General features: G+C 35.2%; 1 protein-coding gene across 2 annotated transcripts in view; it reads right to left on the bottom strand.

Moving 5' to 3' along the window:
• RELN (reelin) overlaps positions 1 to 22986 on the bottom strand; it is a 482819-nt gene that overhangs the window by 161395 nt on the left and 298438 nt on the right. For both annotated transcript variants that reach the window (XM_057504425.1, XM_036892412.2), the window contains exon 12: positions 2031 to 2182. In XM_057504425.1, coding sequence (XP_057360408.1) covers positions 2031 to 2182 — 152 coding nt within the window. The remainder of the gene's footprint in view (positions 1 to 2030; positions 2183 to 22986) is intronic.

Genomic DNA, 22986 nt, shown 5'->3' with positions numbered 1-22986 from the left:
AACACAGATGAGAGCATGTTACAGAACCAACAGGAACATCGGATGGCTCTGTGCTGCCTAGAGAAAGAGAATCCCAACTCCTTAGTACAATAGCAAAGAAAATCACTTCTCTGGCTCCAGTTTGTCCTCCTAGCTCCATATTAATATCTTTCCATTGAGCTATGTTGGGAAGATCACTCAGTCCTGTACCTTTATACTTGTGCTGTTTCTCAAAATTCTGGCTCAGCTTGGAATTCTCTTCTCCCCTTAAATTTAAATCATGTCTATCCTTCAAGGACCAGTTCAAATGCCATCTCCTTCATAAAGCTCTACCTCCCACTGCAGTTACCCAGAGCTTCCTCAGCACTTTTATAACATTTTCATTCCAGTACATTCTCCCTTAAAGTTAGATGCTACTTGTGGGCAAGGACTCTTAAGTAATTTTTATACATGAAAAATCCCACATAGAGTGAGCCTTAACTACTGTCAGTCACCACTTTGAGATCTGTGCACATATTAACTCATTTATTAGCAATTCTGTGATTTAGGTACCGTTATTTTCCCCAATTGTATTCTTCATATATCCTAGCTCAGTGCTCTATATTCAATAGGAATTTGTTAAATTTTAAAAGTTGAAAGGAGATGCTTTTATTTGGGATAATGTACTCTGGGCTCATTCAAATGAATTTTTCCCCCCATAGACCATACTGTTTTAATTGATTAATTAATAATCTGCTTTGTTTCAGAAAGAATTAAAAATGACTTTATCTTTTATGTAAAGGCATTATACAGACATGACAATTTTTTCATAAAGTCACTGAATGGGTTGATTTAGTATGATTCACTATTAAAAAAACCAAGAATTTAAATATATTGTGTCAAAAATGGTAAAAAGGAAAAATACTTAAATTAGACTGGCATACTGAATGTCTATTGGGACTTTTTTGGGGGGTTTAATGTTTCCCAGGAATCAATCTAAATAAAACAAGAGCCAGTTTGAATTCTAATTATTTAAGGGAAATGAGCTCTGGATTTTTAATATACAAATCACTTCAGAGTCAAGGTGAGGAATCCTTAATGTAGGAAGATTATGTTATATTTTATATCCATAATTTCCCTATTATTAAACATAATTATTGAAAATGAGGTAACATCACACGGGCAATGTGTTTGAGAGCATGATATAATCTGACATTTTACCAGTTCACTCTGAGCTATAGGAAGTGGGAAATATAAGAGAAATAAATAGCCAATGCTGAAGCCTAGACTCAGGAGGCATGTTTGTCCTGCTGAACCGACACCTTTGCTAGTAAGTTCAAAGGTGGACAATGTTTATTTCCCGTTTCACTTCCAGGTGTTGTCTATGCTTTTCCAGTCACTCAACAAAGAAGGCATATGACATCTACTCACATTTCTGGAAGGACATCTGATGAAAGAATATGTGACTGTGGCTCTTGTTGATGAAAATGATAAATTTAAAGGTCATAAATTTCAACCTCTGAATTCCTCTTTGGGTATTTTCCTAAACTTTAACTACTTATTTGTTCTACAACAATCTAAAGAAAAATATATCTTAGGAACATTTTCTTTCTTTATGTGTTTGCCACCTATTATAAAGTAGAGCATATTAATGAAATATTATAAATCTGTTTCTTTCTTAGCCTCCCACAACAAAAGAGTTATGCCATGATGACATATCACGAAACAAATGACTTAACATGATTGTTTTCTTGGGAAGCAAGAGGTTTTGGACAAGGGGGTCACTGTGCTCTTAGCTTCTCTCCCACTGTGTTTTCAGCTCTCACCACTGACGGAGAGATGGAAGGAAGTTATCATGGCATTTTATCTTCAGGACTAGCTGAAGGCATACCAGGACTAGTTCTCTTAGGTTCCAGGATATTCTGAAGCAGGTATGAGCTTTTGTTCATGGAGAAGAACTCATATTTCATAATTTTCTTTTTATATCATAGACAGCAATCTTACTTCCTCAGGAACAGGTGTTGGCCTAGAATCTGCCCTAGGTCAATGAAATGTGTTCAAAATGTACCTACCCATAACGAAGTAAAACCTCAGGTTCCCATAACCGGTAGCGTCCACGTACGGAGTGCATAATTTCCTCTCTCCATCTTTGAGGAAGACCATGGATAAGCCTGATTCTATTGTTCCACATTCTGTACCAATGACAGCTCCCAAGATGTCCCACCTTTTAAGAAATGAGAATCATTAAGAGTTAGGGTATTAAGTCAAAGCTTTATAGAGTATAACATTTTATTTATTTTAATTTAATTTTTTGTTGAGGTATGTGGATACATAATATTATATGGTTTCAAGTTTACAACAGTGGTTCAACAGTTACGCACATTATTAAATCCTCACCCCCACTAGTGCAAGTTACTATCTGCCAGCATAGAATGATGTGTAACATTTTATTTTTCATGAGAAATATTTACTTAATAATCAATGATTCTGAAATAAAGAAGTGGTACTGTACATTTTAGGTAATGAACAAACTTTTCAACAGATTTCACCTGCAATTATGGTTTTTCATAGAAGGAAAAATTTAATCAATATTATACATGTTTACTATATGATAGTCCTTATTCTCAGAGTACTTAACAGTTGCAGTGGGGAATCAAATTTGAACTGAAGAAACAGGGAACCATGAAAGATAATACCATAAATGTTTGTATTGTGTTGCACATTGAAAATATTTATAGAATGAAAAGTCATAAGAGCTGGTGAGAGTCTAGCAAGTTTTATAAGGGAGATGGGATTTAAATTGAATCTTGTCAAATAAATATGTGGATAAATGAAAGAAAATAAAATACTTAATACTTAGAAACTCTTACTTCTCCTCAGTATTGATTTCTGGTCATGTGTAATCTAGCCATTGTTATTCACACAACTAACTTTCCTACGGTTGGAGGAAACTGGAACACACAGAGGTTAGTGGCTTGCCTAAGGACAAATGCCTGTTTGGCACTAAAATTGAGATCTTCTGTTTCTCAGTTTACTGTTATTTTAGTAGTTACAGTTCTAAAGAGTGTACTGTGTCAGGACAATTATGTTGAACCATTTCTGTTTATAATAGATTTGGGACCTAGATGTTGAGGAAATGTCTCTTTTTTGCATTTTAATAGACTGTCTCAATTATTCAAGGAATATAATAAATAACTTTTTGAAGCAGCTCTTAATAGTACTGGACCACTGTCAATTAACCAGGAACCTGTCAATGCATACAAGAACATTTCACACTGGCTCATTGGTCTTTTCCTTGCTCCATTTATCCCAATTAAACCTCTCAGCCTACTGATCCACAAAGCAAGGCAAGGTTATAAATGATGCATGTGATGGCTCCTTTTGGGCATTTCTCTGCTTCAGAGTATTTTTAAAGCAAAAATTGAACTGAAAAAGACGGAATTGTCATAGACTAAAAGAACCTGCGGTTCATGTAATGAAATTAGTAGTCTTTCCCCCCTTATTAGTTATAAATGGATAACTTTTAGATTCATGAATATGAGTCATTGCATGACTTGTACTATAGACAGAGCTGTATGAGATGTGATTTGGACTGTATATTTACTTTCAAGCTTTATTTTAAAAGGCTGACATATTCACTTTTATTCTATGTTAGTCTTTATTTCTCCTATCTCAACCATTAGAAGATAATAAAAGTGAAGTTTTCTTCAGAAATCCAAAGTTTTCAAATCAACTAAAATGGAAAATTTAGTCTGCTCTGAAGAGAAAAAGCTGAGAGAAGTCTGAAAAATCATTTTGTAAAAGTCTCATTGCTTTGAATAAATAATCCTGCATTTGTTAAACACTCAGTAGAAGCGTGTTGTAGCCCAAGTTCATTCTTTCATGACTATGTATAAACACTGGCTCCAGCTTAGTTGAAGGCGAACTATCCTTGAGGGGATCTCTAGAGCTCCCTCAACCACCAAGAGACCTCAGGGAGGGCCTTTCACTCCCTGGACGTCAGAGCCCAGATCTATAAGGTTGCAAGCTGTGGTCTTTTCCAGTTATAAAAATGATATGGTCCCTGACTCCCTTTGAATAATAACATGAAGCAAAATGATCACTTAACAAAATCTTTGGGGCCAGCAGTGGTATTTCCAGAGCAATTTTTAGCAATATCTTGAATGGCATGGCAATGTCCCTGAGAACGAGTCATACTGCTCTAGGGTTTAAATTATGTTTCCTCAAGGAAATGTGGTTCTTTGTGAGATGCATTGGAGGGAATGCTTGCCTACAGGGGAGAGCTGTCTATAACATAGCAATTTATATTTATTCTTTGCTGACTAATTCTAAAAAAGAGTCCCTATAATGTTTACTATAAATACAGTGGTATCCATTATTTATAATAGAGTGGGGTGAAGTTAGAACACAGGAAAAAAAGTTTAACAATCAAAAAAAGGCCTTAAGGTGACTTTGTTCCTTCAAGGCTATAAATATTAAATAATATTAAATTACATTTAAAAAATATGACTACATACTTTTTGTGTCAAAAGAGAGAAATATTTTGTAAGCAAAAATAATTTAAAGAAATTCCGTAGCTGGAAAGCTGATGATTCTTCCTTTTAGCTGTTTTGGGATGCTCTGATAATAAATTAATTATGTCTTCATCATCTCATACTTTAATACTTTAAAGAATGGTATGAATGGTGTGTGTGGGGTCTCGGGGAAGACAGTGTAGCTCAGAGAAGACAAGTAGTGACTCTGTGGCATCTTACTATACTGATGGACAGTGACTGCACTGGGGTATGGGGGGGACTCGATAATAAGGGTGAATGTAATAACCACATTGTTTTTCTTGTGAAACCTTCATAAGAGTGTATATCAATGATACCTTAACAAAAAGAAAAAAGAAAGAATGATATGAAGGAGTAGAACTTAAATGTTCTTACCAAAAAAAAAAAAGAAAGATAAATATTTGAAGTGATGGATGTATTCAACAACTAGATAGGGTAACTCTTTTTTATGTTTTGGTATCATTAATATACAATCACATGAGCAACACTGTGGTTACTAGATTCCCCCCATTATCAAGTCCCCACCACATACCCCATTACAGTCACTGTCCATCAACGTAGTAAGATGCTACAGAGTCACTACTTGTCTTCATTGTGCTATACTGTAGATAGGGCAACTCTTTCACAAAGTATATATATATCATTATCACCACAAGGTACACTTTAAATAACTTACACTTGTATATGTCAAAAATATCTCAATAAAGCTAAAATTTAAAAAAGACTCCCATTGTAAGCTTAGAGAAAGAAGGATATTCTTTGAAGGGTAATTTGGCAGCAACTATCAAAATGAAAATTACACATATGTATGGGTGTGTATATATATGTATATGTATATGTACATGGCTGGTTTTATAATTTTCCTTTTTTCTTTTAGGGATTTATTTATCTTTCAGAAATATTTTAACAGGTATTCAAACATTTTTACTACAGTATTCTTTGTCTATCAACAGGGGTTCAATTAGATAAACTGGTACATTGCCTTTTTGAAATAATGATTTATATTTACTGACTAGAAGATACAGTCATAACATGTTGTTAAGTTTTAAAAAAATCAAGTTGTAGTATAGTATATAAAATGTGACTGGTGGGTTTGTGTGTGTGTGTGTGTGTGTGTGTGTGTGTGTGTGTGTGTGTGTAGTCATAGGAAAATTTCTGAATGAATGTATGTCAGAATATATGACTACATTTTAACAGTGAGGGATGAGATTAACATGGGAGAACTTTTGGGTTTTACTATGCATCTGCTTTGAGATAATAAAAAATTTTCAGGAAAAAAGAAGAAAGGCATTCATTTTATATGTATTATAATTCAGAATGAAAACATCTCATTACAGGTTGATGACAATATTAAGAATATGAACATAGACCACAGAAGTCTTATTATATTTTAATCAGATTTTTTCCTAAAAATATTGGCAAAAAGGCTCTAAAGGAAATGGAACATTTCACATGTCCATGAAAACTTTTTATTATATTTTCCAAAATATATTAAGCCACCTGAAGTTGTTTACTTTAGTTTTGAGCAAAGATATTGAATAAAGCCTGTTAAAAGATTCCACATTTACCAGATTCATAGGGTTTTTAATATACCACAAATTCTCTGAAGTTGAATAAATTCATTACATCCATAAGGTCTCTATGTGGGATGAATTCTCTGCTATTTAATAAGGGATCTGTCATATTCCACATTCATTTATATTCATGAGGTTTATCTCCAGCATGAGTCCTGTGAGATCTAGCAAGGTACATACTTTGACTGAAGGCTTCTCCACCTTCACTGCATTTATAGGTTTTTCCCTCTAGCATGACAGTTAGGGGCAGGTAAAGGATGAGCTCTATTTGAAGGCTTCCTTGCAGACACTGCATTTCAAAAATTCTTTTCTTCAACTGGTTTCCCTATCTTTTACTCACATTCAATTTTGTTTTAGATTTTTATTTCATACATTATGTTTATTTACACTCTTGCTGGAACAACATTAATAAAGAATATTGGTTTCAGAATAGTGGAAAGCACTCAGCTTTCTCACCCTTAAGACAGAAATATGAACTAGCTTAGAGGATGTTTAGAGAAAATAATGTATTGCCTTGGACATTACAGAGTTCAATAAGTGTTTCCTTTTCTCCTCCTGTAAAACACAGTGATATTTTTGTTTTAAAATAAGCCAAAGTGGCAATTCATATGAATTTCTAAATTATAATGAGTGTTATCTTTCTTTTTTCATCCAAGAACTAGCAGAGCAACAATATTGGGAAAAGTTGCAGTAAAATATGCAAAATGTTATTGCTTAAGCAGTTTTTAAGCAAGAGAGGCAATACTTAGGTGAAAGATAAAATGTACTTCATCTATCTGTGGGTCTTTGTACTGTTTCAGATTTAGACTACTACTGAGGCCCTAAATTTATTATTTGTGTTATCTAAATGGTCAAGTGGGTTTTGCTTTAATAAAAATGAACATACCTGTTTAAAAAAATACAGTACAGTGTTAACACAGAGTTTCAATCTATCTTCAATTCACTTACCCTGAAATACAGGTTTAAATAAAATCTCTCTTTAGCTCTAGAAGCATTTTGTGAAAAGTATTCTAAGTCAGAGGTAACATCATTCTTCTGGGTTGGACAGAGGGAAGAATTTATAGAAGGTAACAAGAAGATGCTCAAACTGTTCTGAAGACTTCTAAATAATTTTAAAGCCTATTTTTATTAAAAGCATTAACTTACAGGGCCCATAAAGGAGATTGCTCTTGTTGGTCTATATGCAGTTTTGGTTTCGATGGTTATATAAAAGATTATTTGGTACTATTTCCCTGTAACAAGGATGCCAACAGAGTATTATCTTGTTGAGTTTACACTGTCTTTTTCTTGGTTTTGCTCCACAGGATAGCATTACATTTGAAGAAAGACATTTTGAGTAAGAATTAGGGTTTGACTAGAGATATAATGGAAGTCAGTCTCAGAGGAAAGAAACCCATGGCAACTTGCTCCACAGACTCACTGGAAAGTTTATATACCATCATTAGGTGGATCCTTCTGTGATGAGAATTAAACTGTTGGAAAGAAATTTAAGAAAATAGCAGATGTGATAAAATACTCTCCCAATTTCACAAGTCACACTTTTTACAGAAGAAAAAAGAAAGACATTTTGAGTCAGTTGTAGGTATGACCGACATTGCAAGCAATGCCACTAAAATATATTAACTAATACTTTGCATTTGGATCTCTTTATAGTAAATTATCTAGCAGAGACTACGTCATGCTGACCTGAGGAAACAATTGTCTGTGCTCCATTTTTTTTTCTTTAATCACAGATGAGTTGTTTTTAAATGTATTTCTTGACAGCACACCTTCAGCACTAATTTATAAAGCAGTTAAATTAACAGGGTATGAATGATGGTAGAGCAGGATTATTAGGACTGGAAGTTGGAGGGAACCAGAAATAGTCAGGATGGCAGTCCAGAGATAAACTCTCTCTGACCACTAAAAAGGTAAGATGGCCAAATATGAGAGGGCAAGTTTGATCCCAGGATAAGTCCTGTTTGCCTTGTAGCATCTTTTCTGGGTCTTGCTGGAGAGTTGGCTTTCTGGGTATTCCATCATATGGAGGATGTAGTTTACTGGTTGCTTTTTATTTTTATTTTTTAATTAGAGAAAGACACTTCACAGAAGTGATGGGTGTGATCTGGGAACGGACACTTGCTTAAGTCATTCTAGAGAAGTACAGTCGGAAATATTTTTTTAAGTTTATAAAAAGAAATTCTATTTAATTACTTTCTATTATAATAGCAATATTCTCATCATTAAAAAATTGGAAAATGCAAAGAATAGAAAACATCACCCATAAACACACTATCCCATATACAAATACAAGTAATATTTTACTATTTATTTATATATAATATTTATATATTCATATTTCCAAATAACAGTGATAATATTATACAGATGGCTTTGTATTATGCTTTTTTTCACTTACATCAGTGATGTATACATTTTCTAGGTTATTAACTCTTTATATACAGGCCTCATAGTATTTTATTCATATTTATGCCAAATTATACTTAACCATTATTCTATTTTTGGATTTCAAAATACAATAAATAGTAAAATTATTACTTAGCATACTTTATTGGCCTAAGGAACTGAATTCTCAATTACTTAATTCCCCTAGATGCAGTCTAGGGTACAGATAACCCCAAGGTATGATACTTGAGGTGTCAGGGTTCTGCTCTTCCTTCACATAAACTCCTAGAGGACATCTATGGCCAACACTGAACTACTGAGGAAGGACTATGGAAAACAAAGACAGATTGGAAAAGTGGGCATCTGAACATTTCAGTGCCAAAAACCTCTGATACCTTCCACAGAAAGATCCTATCATTGGTTAATGAGCTAAGCTGTCAGAAATTAAATCACTTTGGAAGGATTCAGACTGCAATCTTTTCTTTTCTTTTTTTTTCTGTGACCTCAGCAGAGAAGGTCCTCTCCAGGATAGGGAGTCAGTTGCAGTATTCTGGGTGCTCACATAGACAGCTGGTTTGGAGAGGGGGAAGGGCTACGTGCATACTTTGGCAATATTGCAGGTTCAGTTGCAGACCATGGCAGTAAAGTGAATATCACAATAAAGTGAGTCAAATGAATTTTTCAATTTGCCAGTGTATATAAAATTTATGTTTACACTATGCTGTAGTCTATTAAGTGCCCAATACCATTATGTCTAAAAAAAAGTACATACCTTAATTAAAAAACATTTTATTTCTAAATAATGCCAACTATAACTTGAGCTTTCAGAGAGTTGCAATCTTTTTTGGTGGTGGAGGGTCTTGCCTTGATGTTGATGGCTGATGACTGATCAGGGTGGTGGTTGCTGAAAGTTGGGGTGGCCATGGCAGTTTCTTAAAACAAGGCACCAAAGAAGTCTCTGCATTGATGGACTCTTCATTTCATGAATGATTTCTATGAAGCATGCAATGCTGTGTGATAGCATTTTACCCACAGTAGAACTTTTTCAAAATTGGAGTCAGTGCTCTCAAACTCTGCTACTGCTTTGTCAACTAAGTTTATGTAATATTCTGAATTCTTTGTTGTCATTTCAACAATCTTCACAGCATCCTCAACAGTATAGATTCCATCTCAAGAAACTGCTTGTTTTGCTCTTCTATAAGACACATCTTCTCATCAAGTTTTATCATGAGATGTAGCAATTCGGGCACATTTTCAGGCTCCCCTTGGAATTCTAGTTCTCTTGCTATTTCCACTATGTTTGCAGTTACTCCCTCCACTGAGGTCTTAAAGCTCCTGTGCAGTCATCCATGAGGGTTGAAATCAACTTCTTAAAAACTCCTGTTAATGCTGATATTTTTACCTCTTCTCAAGAATCATGAATGTTCTTAATGGCATCTAGAATGGTGAATCCTTTCCAGAGGTTTTCAATTGACTTTTACCAGATCCATCAGAGGAATCACGATCTATAGCAGCTTTACAAAATGTATTTCTTAAATACTAAAATTTGAAAGTCAAAATGACTCCTTGGTATGTGGGCTGCAAAATGGATGTTGTGTTAGGAGGCATGAAAACAGCATTCATCTCATTGTACATCTCCATCAGAGTTCTTGGGTGACCAGGTACACTGTCAATGAGCAGTCATATTTTGAAAGGAATCTTTTTTCTAACCAGTAGTGCTCAACAGTGGGCTAAAAATATTCAGTAAGCCATGTTGTAAACAGATGCTTAGTCATCTGGGCTTTGTTGTTCCATTTATAGAGCACAGGCAGAGTAGATTAAGCATCATTCTTAAGGGCACTTGGACTTTCACAATGGTCAATGAACATTGGCTTCAATGCCATTACAGTCACCACCTGCCTTAGCCCCTAACAAGATAGTCACTCTGTCATTTAAAGCTTTGAAGCCAGACATTAACTTCTCCTCTGTAGCTACAAAAGTCCTAAATGGCCTTTCTTCCAATAGAAGGCTGTTTCATCTACATTGAGAATCTGTTGTTTGGTGTAGCCAGCCTGATTAATGATCTTAGCCAGATCTTCTGGGTAACTTGCTGTGGCTACTACCTTGGACCCTGCTGGTTCATCTGTACTTTTATGTTCTGGAGATGCTTCTTTCCTTAAACTTCATGAACCAACCTCAGCTAGCTTCAAATTTTTCTTCTGCAGCTTCCTCACTTATCTCAGCCTTCATAGAACTGAACAGTTAGGGCCTTACTCTGGATTAGCCTTTGGCTTAAGGGAATGCTGTGGCTGGTTTGATATTTTATCCAGACCACTAAAACTTTCCCCATATTAGCAATAAGGCAATAAGGCTGTTTTTCTTTTATTTTTTATCATCTGTGTTCACTGGAGTAGCACATTAGATTCTTTCAAGAACTTTTCCTTTGGATTCACAACTTGGCTAACTGTTTAGTGCAAGAAGCCTACCGTTCAGCTTATCTTGGCTTTTGACATGCCTTCTCCGTGAAGCTTAATCATCTCTAGCTTTGAGTTAAAGTGAAAGAGTGCAACTCTTCCTTTCATTTGAACAATTCGAGGCCACTATAGGGTTACTAACTGGCCTAATTTCAACAGAGTTGTGTCTCAGGGAATAGGGAGGCTAAGGAGAGGGAGAGAGGTGGAATACTGGCCAGTCAGTGGAGCAATCACAACGCACACATTAATAAATTAGTTTGATGTTTTTTATGGGCACAGTTCACGGTGACCCCAAACAATTACTACAGTAACATCAAAGACCACTGATCACAGATTACCCTAACAAATATCATAATGATGAAAAAGCTTGAAATATTGTGAGAATTACCAAAATGGGACACAGAGACATGAAGTGAGCAAATGTTGTTAGAAAAATGGCACCAACAGCCTTGCTTTATGCAGGGTTGCCACAAACCTTGAATTTGAAAAAAAAACACACGAGTGTCTGAGAAGAGCAATGTGAAGTGCAAGATGAGGTGCGCCTGCATCAACCACTCGGGAATGGAAGTGCCAAAAGCAATGTGCTGCAAATTACAGAAAGGCTTAAAATGTCTAGGAAAGAGTCCTAGAACAATTTTAGCATACCAGATCATATAGAGCTTATTTACTATTATTTGAAAGTTTACTGTTTGTATTTTAAAAAATAGAATATTTTCAATTTACTTAAATAGAAAGCAATGTTAGAACCCAGCTCAAAAGCAAACAAAAACGAGAATAGTATGTGTCTTTTACAGCTTGCAACAAGCTTACTTTGATCCATTTTAGCACTTCTATGGTTTTAAAATGTATCCAAGTATCATTTTAACTAATGCCTTTTTTTCTTAATGACATTTCATTGATTTATTTAGAGAATCCAATTTAGGTTTCATTGGCCTATTCAACTTTTTTTGTGTTTCTTTATATCTCATTAACTAATGTAATTTTTTTCCTTTGGGCACCCCTTTGGTCATATCCCATTAACTGATAGTAATTACAGTTGGAATAACAACTAATTTTTAAGTTTTTTGATCATTTATGTGCCATGCATTGTGCAAAGCACTCTCCACATATTGTCGTATAAATATCCCTTTTTACCTCTTTTAATTCTTAAATTTGAATTCTATTTTATCTGATTTGAATACCTACTTTTTTACAGTGTATTTATTTTATTTTATTTTTTATTTTTATTTTGATATTATTAATGTACAATTACTTGAACAACATTATGGTTACTAGACTCCCCATATTATCAGGTCCCCCTCACATGCCCCATTACAGTCACTGTCCATCAGTGTAGTAAGATGCTATAGAATCATTACTTGTCTTCTCTGTATATACTGCCTTTCCTGTGTCCCCCCCCCACCCACTACATTACGTGTGCTAATTGTAATGCCCCCTTTTCCCCCTTCTCCCTCCCTTCCCACCCACCCTCCCCAACCCCTTTCTCTTTGGTAACTGTTAGTCCATTCTTGGGTTCTGTGAGTCTGCTGCTGTTTTGTTCCTTCAATTTTTTCTTTGTTCTTATACTCCACAAATGAGTGAAATCATTTGGTACTTGTCTTTCTCTGCCTGGCTTATTTCACTGAGCATAATACCCTCTAGCTCCATCCATGTTGTTGCAAATGGTAGCATTTGTTTTCTTCTTATGGCTGAATAATATTCCATTGTGTATATGGACCACATCTTTTTTATCCATTCATCTACTGATGGACACTTAGGTTGCTTCCATTTCTTGGCTATTGTAAATAGTGTTGTGATAAACATAGGGGTGCATATGTCTTTTTCATACTGGGCTCCTGCATTCTTGGGGTAAATTCCTAGGAGCAGTGTAGGAGGGTTCCCCTTTCTCCACAACCTCGCCAACATTTGTTGTTGTTTGTCTTTTGGATGGTGGCGATCCTTACTGGTGTGAGGTGATATCTCATTGTGGTTTTAATTTGCATTTCTCTGATGATTAGGGAGTGATATGGAGCATCTTTTCATGTGCCTGTTGGCCATCTGAATTTCTTCTTTGGAGAAGTGTCTGTTTAGCTCCTCTGTGAATATCTATTTTTAATAAGACTTTTTGCTTCTTTTGTTTCACTTACCTGTATTTTTCTTCTTTGACTTAGAACTTCTTGTGTTAGTCTAGTTTGGTTCTCTTATAAGCAGCAAATATGTAGCTGATATTTAAAAACTGGGAATATCTCATTTAATAAATGAGTATGTCACTGACATTTATTGTACTAACAATATGTTTACATTGGTTCCTGCCAAATATTTTGTTTTTGACTTACCCTTTTTAAAATTTTTACTTTTTGTCACTTTACTGGCATTTGCGGAACTGGTTCTCTTTGTTCTGTTAACATAATGCTTTAGAAGTTATGTAGAGTACATATGGCTAATTTAATTTTTTCAACACACACATTTACACTTAAAGTTTTCTATTAACATTAAGAGTCACCCAAGATCTATATCCTCCTCCAAGCAAGCTAAGAACTTTGGTGGCACTTCCTTATTCTCCTTCTCTTCTTCTCAGTCTCTCTCTGCATCTCTCATGTTGAGATCATCTGAGTTAAAAGTTTTCAGTAATAATCAGTACTTATTTAGACAGAACTACAAGCTTTGCATTTTTCCTTGCTCACTACTCTTTCTTGAATCAATCATATTCCTCTTGGTTTAATTTCCAGGAATACTTATTTCAGAGAGGGCTAGGGGTAGTAAACTTTCTGAACACTGTATATCTGAAAAGTTATTTTTTTAATTGAAGGATAATTGACATACAGTATCCTATTAGTTTCAGGTGTACATCATAGTGATCTGTTTTATTTATTTTAAAGGTGTATTTAAAAAAATTTTTGGTATCATTAATATACAACTACATGAGCAACATTGTGGTCACTAGATTCCCCCCATTATCAAGTCCCCACTGCAAACCCCATTACAGTCACTGTCCATCAATATAGTAAGATGCTATAGAGTCATGGATTTTTTATACATTATGAAATAATCCAGATGCTAAGTCTAGTTACCATCTGTCACCACACAAAGTTATTACAATATGATTGACTATATTCTCTGTGTAATACATTACATGCCCATGAATTATTTATTTTATAGCTGGAAGTCTGTACCTGTTAATCCCCGTTATCTATCTCACCAACCCTCCATCCTATCCCCATTCTGGTAACCAAAAGTTTGTTTCCTGCATCTATGAGTCTGTTTCTGTTTTCATTTCTTTTGATTTTAGATTCCTTATAAGTAAAATCATATGGTATTTACCTTTCTCTGTCTTACTACACTTAGGATAATACCTTCAAGGTCATCCATATTGTTGCAAATGGCAAAACTTCATTTGTTTTTACGGCTGAATGATAGGCCGAATGATACACCCCCCCCCCCATATCTTCTTTATGCATGCAACTGTTGATGGACATGTAGGTTGCTTCCATATCTTGGCTATTGTAAATACTGTTGCAATGAACATACGGGTGCATATATTTCTGAATATATGTTTTCATTTTCTTCAGATAAAGAGCCAGAAATGTAATTGATAATATGGTAGCTTTATTTGTTATTTTTTGAAGAAACTCCACACTGTTTTCCATAGTGGCTACATTAGTTTACATGTCCACCAACACTGTACAAGGGTTCTCTTTTCTCCATAACCTTATCAACATGTTCTATTTTTGGTCTTTTTGATAATGGCCAATCTGACAGGTGTGAGGGGGTATCTCATTGTGGTTTTGATCTGCATTTCACTGATTAGTGATGTTGATCAACTCTTCTTGTGCTTATTGGCCATCTGTATGTCTTCTTTGGAAAAATGTCTATTCAAGTCCTCTGCTTATTTTTTAATTGGGTTGTTTGGTTTTTTTAAAAATATTAAGTTGTGTAAGTTCTTTATATATTTTTGATATTCACCCCTTTTTGGATGATGATTTGTAGATATCTTCTCCCATTCAGCAGGCTGCCTTTTTGTTTTGTTCATGGGTTCCTGTGCTGTGCAAAAACTTACTAGTTTGATGTAATCCCATCTGTTTATTTTAGCTTTTGTTGCCCTTGCCTCAGAAGACTGATCCAAAAAGTACTGTTAAAACCAGTGTCAAAGAGCTTACTGCCTGTGTTCTAGGAGTTTTATACTCTCAGGTCTTAAAGTCAAGTCTTTAATCCATTTTGAATAAAGTTTTGTATATAGTGTAAGATAGCAGGCCACTTTTATTCTTCTGCATGTAGCTTTTCCAACATCATTTATTGAAGAGACTGTCTTTTCTCCATTGTATATTCTTGCCTTCTTTGTCATAGATTAACTGATCATACATGTGTGGGTTTATTTCTGGGTTCCCTTCTAGTCCATTGATCTATTTTTTTGTGCCAGTGCCATACTGTTCTGATTAGTATTGCTTTCTAGTGTACTTTGAAATGCATGCTTGTGATACCACCAACTTTGTTCTTCCTTCTCAAGATTGAATTGGCTATTCTGCATCTTCTGTGATTCTCTAAAATTTCTGGATTCTCTGTCCTAGTTCATGAAAAATGTCACTGGTATTCTGACAGGGGTTACATTGAATCTGTAGACTGCTTTGTGTAGAATGGACATTTTAACAATTTCCATGAGCACTTCCAGTCCATGAGCACAATAAACTTTCCATTTTTTCTTTTTTCTTTAATTTATTTCACTAATGTCTTACAGTTTTAAGAGCACAGGTCTTTTACCTCCTTGGTTAAATTTATTCCTAGGCATTTTATTCTTTTTGATGCAATTATAGATGGGATTACTTTCCTATTCTGTTTCTTATAGCTCATTATTAGTGTATAGTAACCAATTTCTGTATGTTGATTTTGTATCCTATGACTTTACAAATTCATTTATTAGTTATAATCATTTTTTGGTTGAGTGTTTATGGTTTTCTATGTATAGTACCATGTCATCTGCAAATAGTGACAGTATTACTTCTTCTTTCCCAATTTGGATGACTTTTATTTCTTTATCTTGCCTAATTGCTGTGGCTAGGTATGGTATAATGAATTATAAGAAATACATATTTGGTCATCCAGGTGACCAAATATACATTTCCCATGTACCTCAAAATATACATCCACAGTACCTCAAAACACTGCAGTCTTAAAGGTAAAATGGGTGTCTTATAATGTTAATTAGAGACTTTTGGACCCCCCCACACACAATTGGCTAGAGGTTGAATCAACCAATGGCCAACAATTTAGTCAATCATGACTATCAATGAAGCCCCCCCAAAAACCCCTGAGAAGAGCTTATTGTTATCTTGGGTCTTGCTTCTCATTCAGAGAGAGCTTCTATACTTAAGGAACCAAAATACCTCCATGTGCCATAGAGCCAGGTGCCAAGCTCCATGAGGATAGATGCTCCTTTATTTGGGACCTTGCCCTATGTCTCTCTTCATCTGGCTGTTAAGATGTATCTGCTATGGTATCCTTTATTAAACTAGTAAACATAAGTGTTTTCCTGAGTTCTGTGAGCCACTCTAGCAAATTAATCGAACCTAAGGGGGAGGTTGACGTAACCTCCAATCTGTCGCTGGTAGGTCAGAAGCACAGGTAACAGCCTGGGCCTTGCACCAGGGTCTGGAGTGAGTGGGGGATGGGGGCAGTCTTGTAAGATGGAGACCTTAACCTGGGTGCTGTCTCTGAGCAGACAGCATCAGAACTTAGTTGAGTTCTCTGACACCATGTTCAAGAATTGCTTGGTGTTATGTGTGGGAAGACCCCCTCTCACACACTTGTACACATTGGAATCAGGTCTGGGAACTCAAATGGAGTTATGCTACTGTTACTGCTGTGTATAATACTATTATTGCTGTACATGAAAAATACATCACACTAGGACTTCAAATAGTATTTTGAATAAAATAGGTGAGAGTGAGCATCTTCTTGTTCCTGATCATAGTGGAAAAGCTTTTCACCACTGAGTATAAAGTTAGCTTTGGGTTTGTCATATATGGCCTCTATCATGTTGAGGTTTGCTCTTTCTATACCAACTTTACTGAGAGTTTTTATAAAAATGATGTTGAATTTCACTGAATGCTTTTTCGGCATCTATTGAAATGATCATATGATTTTTAAGCTTCATTTTCTTAATGTGATGTAACACTTTGATTTGCAGGTTTTACCATCTTTGCACCGCTGGAATAAATCACACTTGATCATGATGTATGATCCTTTCATGTATTGTTGATTTCAGTTTAGAAATATTTCATTGAGGAATTTTGCATCTATGTTCATCAAGGATATTGTCCTGTGATTTTCTTTTGTGTGTGGTATCTTTGGTTTTGGTATCAGGGTAATGCTTATCTTGTAAAATGAGTTTGGAAGTACCTCTCCTTCTTTAATTTTTTGGAATAATTTGAGAAGGATAGGTATGAGCTCTTCTTTAAATGTTTAGTAAAATTCACCTGGGTTGCTGTCTGACCCTCGAATTTCCTTTTTTTTTAGTTTTAAACTTACTAATTCAATATTTCTACTTGTAATCAATCTATTCAGATTTTCTATTTCTTTAAGATTCAGTCTTGGAAGACTGTGTGTTTCTAGGAGTTTACCCATTTCTTCTAGGTTTTCCAGTTTGTTGGCGTATAATTGTTCATGGCAGTTTCTTATGATCCTTTAGTGGTGTTAGTTTTAACTTCTCTTTCATTTCTGATTTTATTTATTTGTGCTTCCTTTTTTTTCTTAATGAGTCCAAGTAGAGGTTTAATGATTTTATCTTTTCAAAGAACCAGTTTGTAGTTTCACCGATCTTTCTATTTTTTTTTAGTCTCTGTTTCATTAATTTTCACTCTGATTTTATTATTGCCTTCCTTCTACTTACTTTAGGCTTTGTCCTTTTTCTAGTTCTTTGAGGTAGGCCTGCATCACTATGAACTCCCCTCTTAAAACTGATTATTCTGCATCCCACAGATTTTGGAAAGTTGTTTCCATTTTCATTTGTCTCAAGGTATTTTTTTTTATTTCCTCTTTGATTTCTTTGTTGACCCATTGGTTATTTAGTAACACATTTAGTCTCCATGTGTTTGTGTTTTTCCAGTTTTCTTCTTGTAAGTGATTTCTAATTTCACACAATTGTGGTCAGAAAAAATAATAGATATGATTTCAGTCTTCTTGAATTTATTGAGACTTGTTTTCTGGCCTAACATGATCAGTATGCACTTGAAAGACTGTATATTCTGTAGTTTTGGATGAAACATTCTGTATGTATCTATTAAGTCCATCTGTGGGGTAATGTGTTAAGTCTAATGTTTCCTTATTGATTTTCTGTCTGGATGATTTATCTACTGACATAAGTAGGGTATTTAAGGCTCCTACTATTATTGTATTGCTATCAATTTCTCCCTTTGTATCTTAGTATTTGCTTTATATATCTAGGTACTCCTATGTTGGTGCATTAATATGTACAAATGTTAAATCCTTTTCTTGGATTGACTCCTTTATCATTATGTAATAACCTTCTTTGTCTTTTGTTACACTCCTTGTTTTAAAATCTATTTTTTCTAATATGAATATTGCTACTCTAGTTTTCTTTTTGTTTCCATTTGCATGGAATAACTTTTCCACCTTATTGATTCTCAGTCTGTGTCTTTAGGTATGAAATGGGTCTCTTGTAAGCAGCATATAGATGGGTCTTGTTTTTCTTTATCCATTCATTAAGTTTTGGATAAGTGTCAGATAAGTTTTTGATCCTGTATTGGATAGTTTTTAATACTCAAATTTTCAGCTCATTGATTTGTTTTTCTATCTCTCTATGCTGATATTCAGGTGGACAATGTAACAATTATATTTTCATTTCTCCTATCTTTACTATTTTCCTCAAAAACTGTGTTTTAATTTCACAAATGCATTAGGCTCTCTCATCCCTCTGAGTACATTTATTATACTTATAAAATCTCAATTTGTTTACTCTGCTATTTTTATTTTCTCAGCTCTTAGTTCTTTAGTTTGATTTTTTTTTTATCTAGTTGATTTCCTGTGATTTGATGATTCTAGATCACTAACTTAAGTTTGTATCAGCTATTATCTCTTATTTTTGGTGCAAAAATGCCTATCAGTGGGGCAGATATACCCTTGGGTTGGGACTACCATGGGGGCTCTTCATTTCCCTGGAGGTTTTATAGTCATCTGGCATTGCCTTACTTCTCCATTCCAACTACCCTCATTCATTGCTTGTTCCTTGGGGCAGAAGTCTCTATTTGGAAGTGGGTGTGGTGAGGACTCACTTATGGGCAGTCCCTACAGAAGTACATCAGAGCCCCATTCTGATCTTTGTCCAGCATCTGTGTCCTGGAGCAGTGCTGAGACACCTTTTATAGTGTCTTATTCAACGAGTGTTTTAGGCTATAGTTTCCTCCTTCCATCAGATCCTTTCTTCTCTCTCTTTCTCTCTTCTTTTGTATAACCTTCATAATTCCTGACCCAATAGGGGACACTTTCTTGTTTTGTACTGTCATAATAAATTTATTTGCTCATTTCCTATAATTTCCAGGGATTCAGGGCAGGTGGGTAAGACTGGAGCATTCTGTCTTTACTCAATATTCTAACATTCATTAATTACATTTGTGGAGTTTCTCTTTAACATGAACATTCTGGTTACAGCAATAAAACAGATTTTTTTTTTTAAAAAGCATAGTTGAATAGTAAAATACAATGTTTGCATTTGGGATGAAATACAAGAATACAAATTCCATTATAGCAATGTGTTTTTCTACAAAGCCCTCCCACCGAAAGAGAGCCTCAGCTAGGTGAGATATGTTAGTTGCTAATTAAATGATGCGTTGGTAAGGTTAAGCCAAATTGCAGAAAACGCACATAAATTATCAGTTTATCTATTTAAATTTCCCTCTGCTGAAGAAACAGATGTATATTCTTTAGGAAAAAGAAAGAAAACCTTTAAAATCCCACTTTAAAAATAAGCCTACCAACATGGGTCTGGAACAGCTTTGTGATATGAAAGGCAAATAGCTCTTGTACCTTTGTGATCTGAGATCAAATAGTTTGATTCAAATGGTAGGAAAACAGGAATATTGGACAAAGTGGGTTCCAAAAAAGTCATAATGAAAGGTGGCTTTCTTTTGTTTCTGGTCACTCATATGAAATGTTTTGAAGATACTATTAGAGATGACTGCATATTCTTTTTTCTGTCTTGTAATTATTATGGGAGAAAAATATAATTAAAGGAGATGCAAATAACTTAATGTTAATAACTTAATTTTTCTGTTTTTTATCCCGGTTACTTATTTATTTTACCATTGGAAGTCTGTCCTTTTTTTTTTTTTTTTTTTGTGAGGGCATCTCTCATATTTATTGATCAAATGGTTGTTAACGACAATAAAATTCTGTATAGGGAGTCAATGCTCAATGCACAATCATTAATCCACCCCCAAGCCTAATTTTCGTCAGTCTCCAATCTTCTGAGGCATAACAAACAAGTTCTTACATGGAGAACAAATTCTTACATAATGAATAAGTTACATGGTGAACAGTACAAGGGCAGTCATCACAGAAACTTTCGGTTTTGTTCATGCATTATGAACTATAAACAGTCAGTTCAAATATGAATACTCATTTGATTTTTATACTTGATTTATATGTGGATACCACATTTCTCTCTTTATTATTATGATTTTTAATAAAATGCTTAATTTTTCTGTTTTAAAAAAAATTCTGACTCAAAGTGGCAGAGTTCAGTGAGTGCAATTGGTCACTCTTGAATATAATAGGATTTACCACTTATGTTTTCTTCCTATTTTAGCAGGCATAAATTATAACATTATAATTTAGCTTATAATGATAAATTTTCTGTCAGTGGTGGGAGTTGAGGAGAAGAATGAGACAAATATTCAGTAGTCCTGGCTTAAAAAAAACAAAACACATCAAGACCTTCACTACCAAATTTCTAATCTGCTTTTCTTTGTCAGTTCTTACCCTAGGTAAAAATATTTCACATTAATTTCATTTTGTTAAAGAATTTTTTTCCCTGAAGCTATGATGAAAAATTATTGGAACAGCATTTTTTCCTATGCCAGTCAAGCAATATTTGGGAGTGGGTGGGTGAGGATAGGGCACACTTGTTCCCATGGAATAAACCAGTATTTTTGTTATTACCCCACACAGAAAATACCAGATCTTTTCATTATCCGTTTAAAACTGTTAAATATGCCAACTTTGATAACCTGGGCTACCAGATCAGAGCATAAATGAGATAATTCTGTGGGGTGTGGCCTGATATCTTAGGGTAAAAATCAGAAGTAAACCTATGGTTGCTGGAATAATTAAACTGTGTTTAGAACTTAGATTAATTAATTATATATCCATTAGAATGGCACAGGTGTTTTTGTCAAACACATTATTCTTTGTTACTGCACCAGAAACATGCTGACAATGCTGTGGCCTGAAAGTATCAGCCTCTTAAGTGTGGCCAAAATCCTGATATATCCTCAGTACTGAGAACTGATCAGAGAACATAACTGAAACCACTTGAGTCACTGAGTGAAAGGAATTTTCTCTGAAGTTCCTATGTATCTGAATTGAGTTTTAGCTCTTTTTTCAAGCATAAATACTTTTAGTTCTTTATTTTTGGGGTCTGAGCCACACACTCTCTTACATTATTAGTGCTCTGTGAAAATGGAATGTGTGATATGTTAATTGGAATATATTTTACCAGCTATTTCTCTGGACCAGTACATTAATTTTCTAAAATATGTCTGGTTTCTTCTACTATCAAATCAATTGCTATCTAAGTTTAATTCATGAAGGTGTTTTCCAGGTGTTGGTATAAACTCTCTCTAATGTTACTATCAGAGAGCTGGACGGACCACAAATATATGCAGTAAAGTATTTCTTTTATTCTTTTATCAACAGACTTTGATGATATAATGACCTAAAAGAAAGAAGAGGGTTTTCTGGGAGATGAAAGAGGTAGACATGAAGGCCACAGGTAAAAATAAATTTTATCTCTCCCCAAAAGAATAAAGGTAAGTGCCACTGAAGAGTTTAGGAAATAGATAGAAAGGGATTTATGTTTATCAGATTGGTGATACTGGAGATTAGACTTGTATTTCTCTCTGCTTTAGCGGAACAGGGGCTGAGTATCACTGGGAAATAATCTGAGCCCCCAGGGCCTGTGGGTCTCAGCGAAAAGGATGGCTCATCACTACTGCATGACGGGGTTATTGCGAGAGATGGAGTGGAGGTCAGTAACTGTCTTGTGCTTGCTTTAAAATTTGGGATCCTCTCATAGAACATCAAGCTCCATAATCAGGAAAGATATTTGCATTGGTCTTTCATATCAGGAGTTAGAAAGAAAGAACTGATATGTTGGTGATGGATCCTTTAGCTCAAGAAGATAGGTATAAAGCTTTGCATGGATTGTCAAAGTTCTGGACCTCATCAAAGCCCATTGGCCTGAAGAGGAGTAGAATGAGCTCTGTGTAGTTTAAGGTTACAAAGGAAAGTAGCATGGCCTAGAGAGATCCTGGACATGAAAAAGAAGAGCAGCAGTTGCTGGTCCTTCAAGGAGACACCAGAGCTACACTGGCATGGAGCTTCAAGAGTGATGGGAACCTCAGAGGGAAAGGACACTGTGAACAGAAGGGCCTGAGTATCACTGCTGGGTTCAGAGAGGTTGGTGGTAGGCCTTGAGGAGAGGGGTTCCTTGAAGTGTTAATGTCCTTTGCACAGGCTTCCCTGGCCTGTGCCACAGGTCCGACCTCCCTGACACAAGGAAGAGCAGGGCCTGGTCAGCTTCACCAGAACTCTAGTTTTCAAAACCGAAAGACTCAGTGAGACCCACAGCCCCTGGGGGCTCAGATAATTTCCCAGTGATACTCAGCCCCTGTTCCACTAAAGCAGAGAGAAATATAAGTCTAATCTCCAGTATCACTAATCTGATGCACATATAAATCCCTTTCTATCTATTTCCTCAAACTCTTCAGTGGCACTTACCTTTATTCTTTTGGGGAGAGAGAAAATTTATTTTTATCTGTGGCCTTCATGTTCACCTCTTTCATCTCTCAGAAA

This window comes from Manis pentadactyla, chromosome 7 (assembly GCF_030020395.1).
Source record: "Manis pentadactyla isolate mManPen7 chromosome 7, mManPen7.hap1, whole genome shotgun sequence".
Lineage (NCBI taxonomy): Eukaryota > Metazoa > Chordata > Mammalia > Pholidota > Manidae > Manis > Manis pentadactyla.
This window is presented reverse-complemented; position numbering and strand designations above follow the sequence as displayed.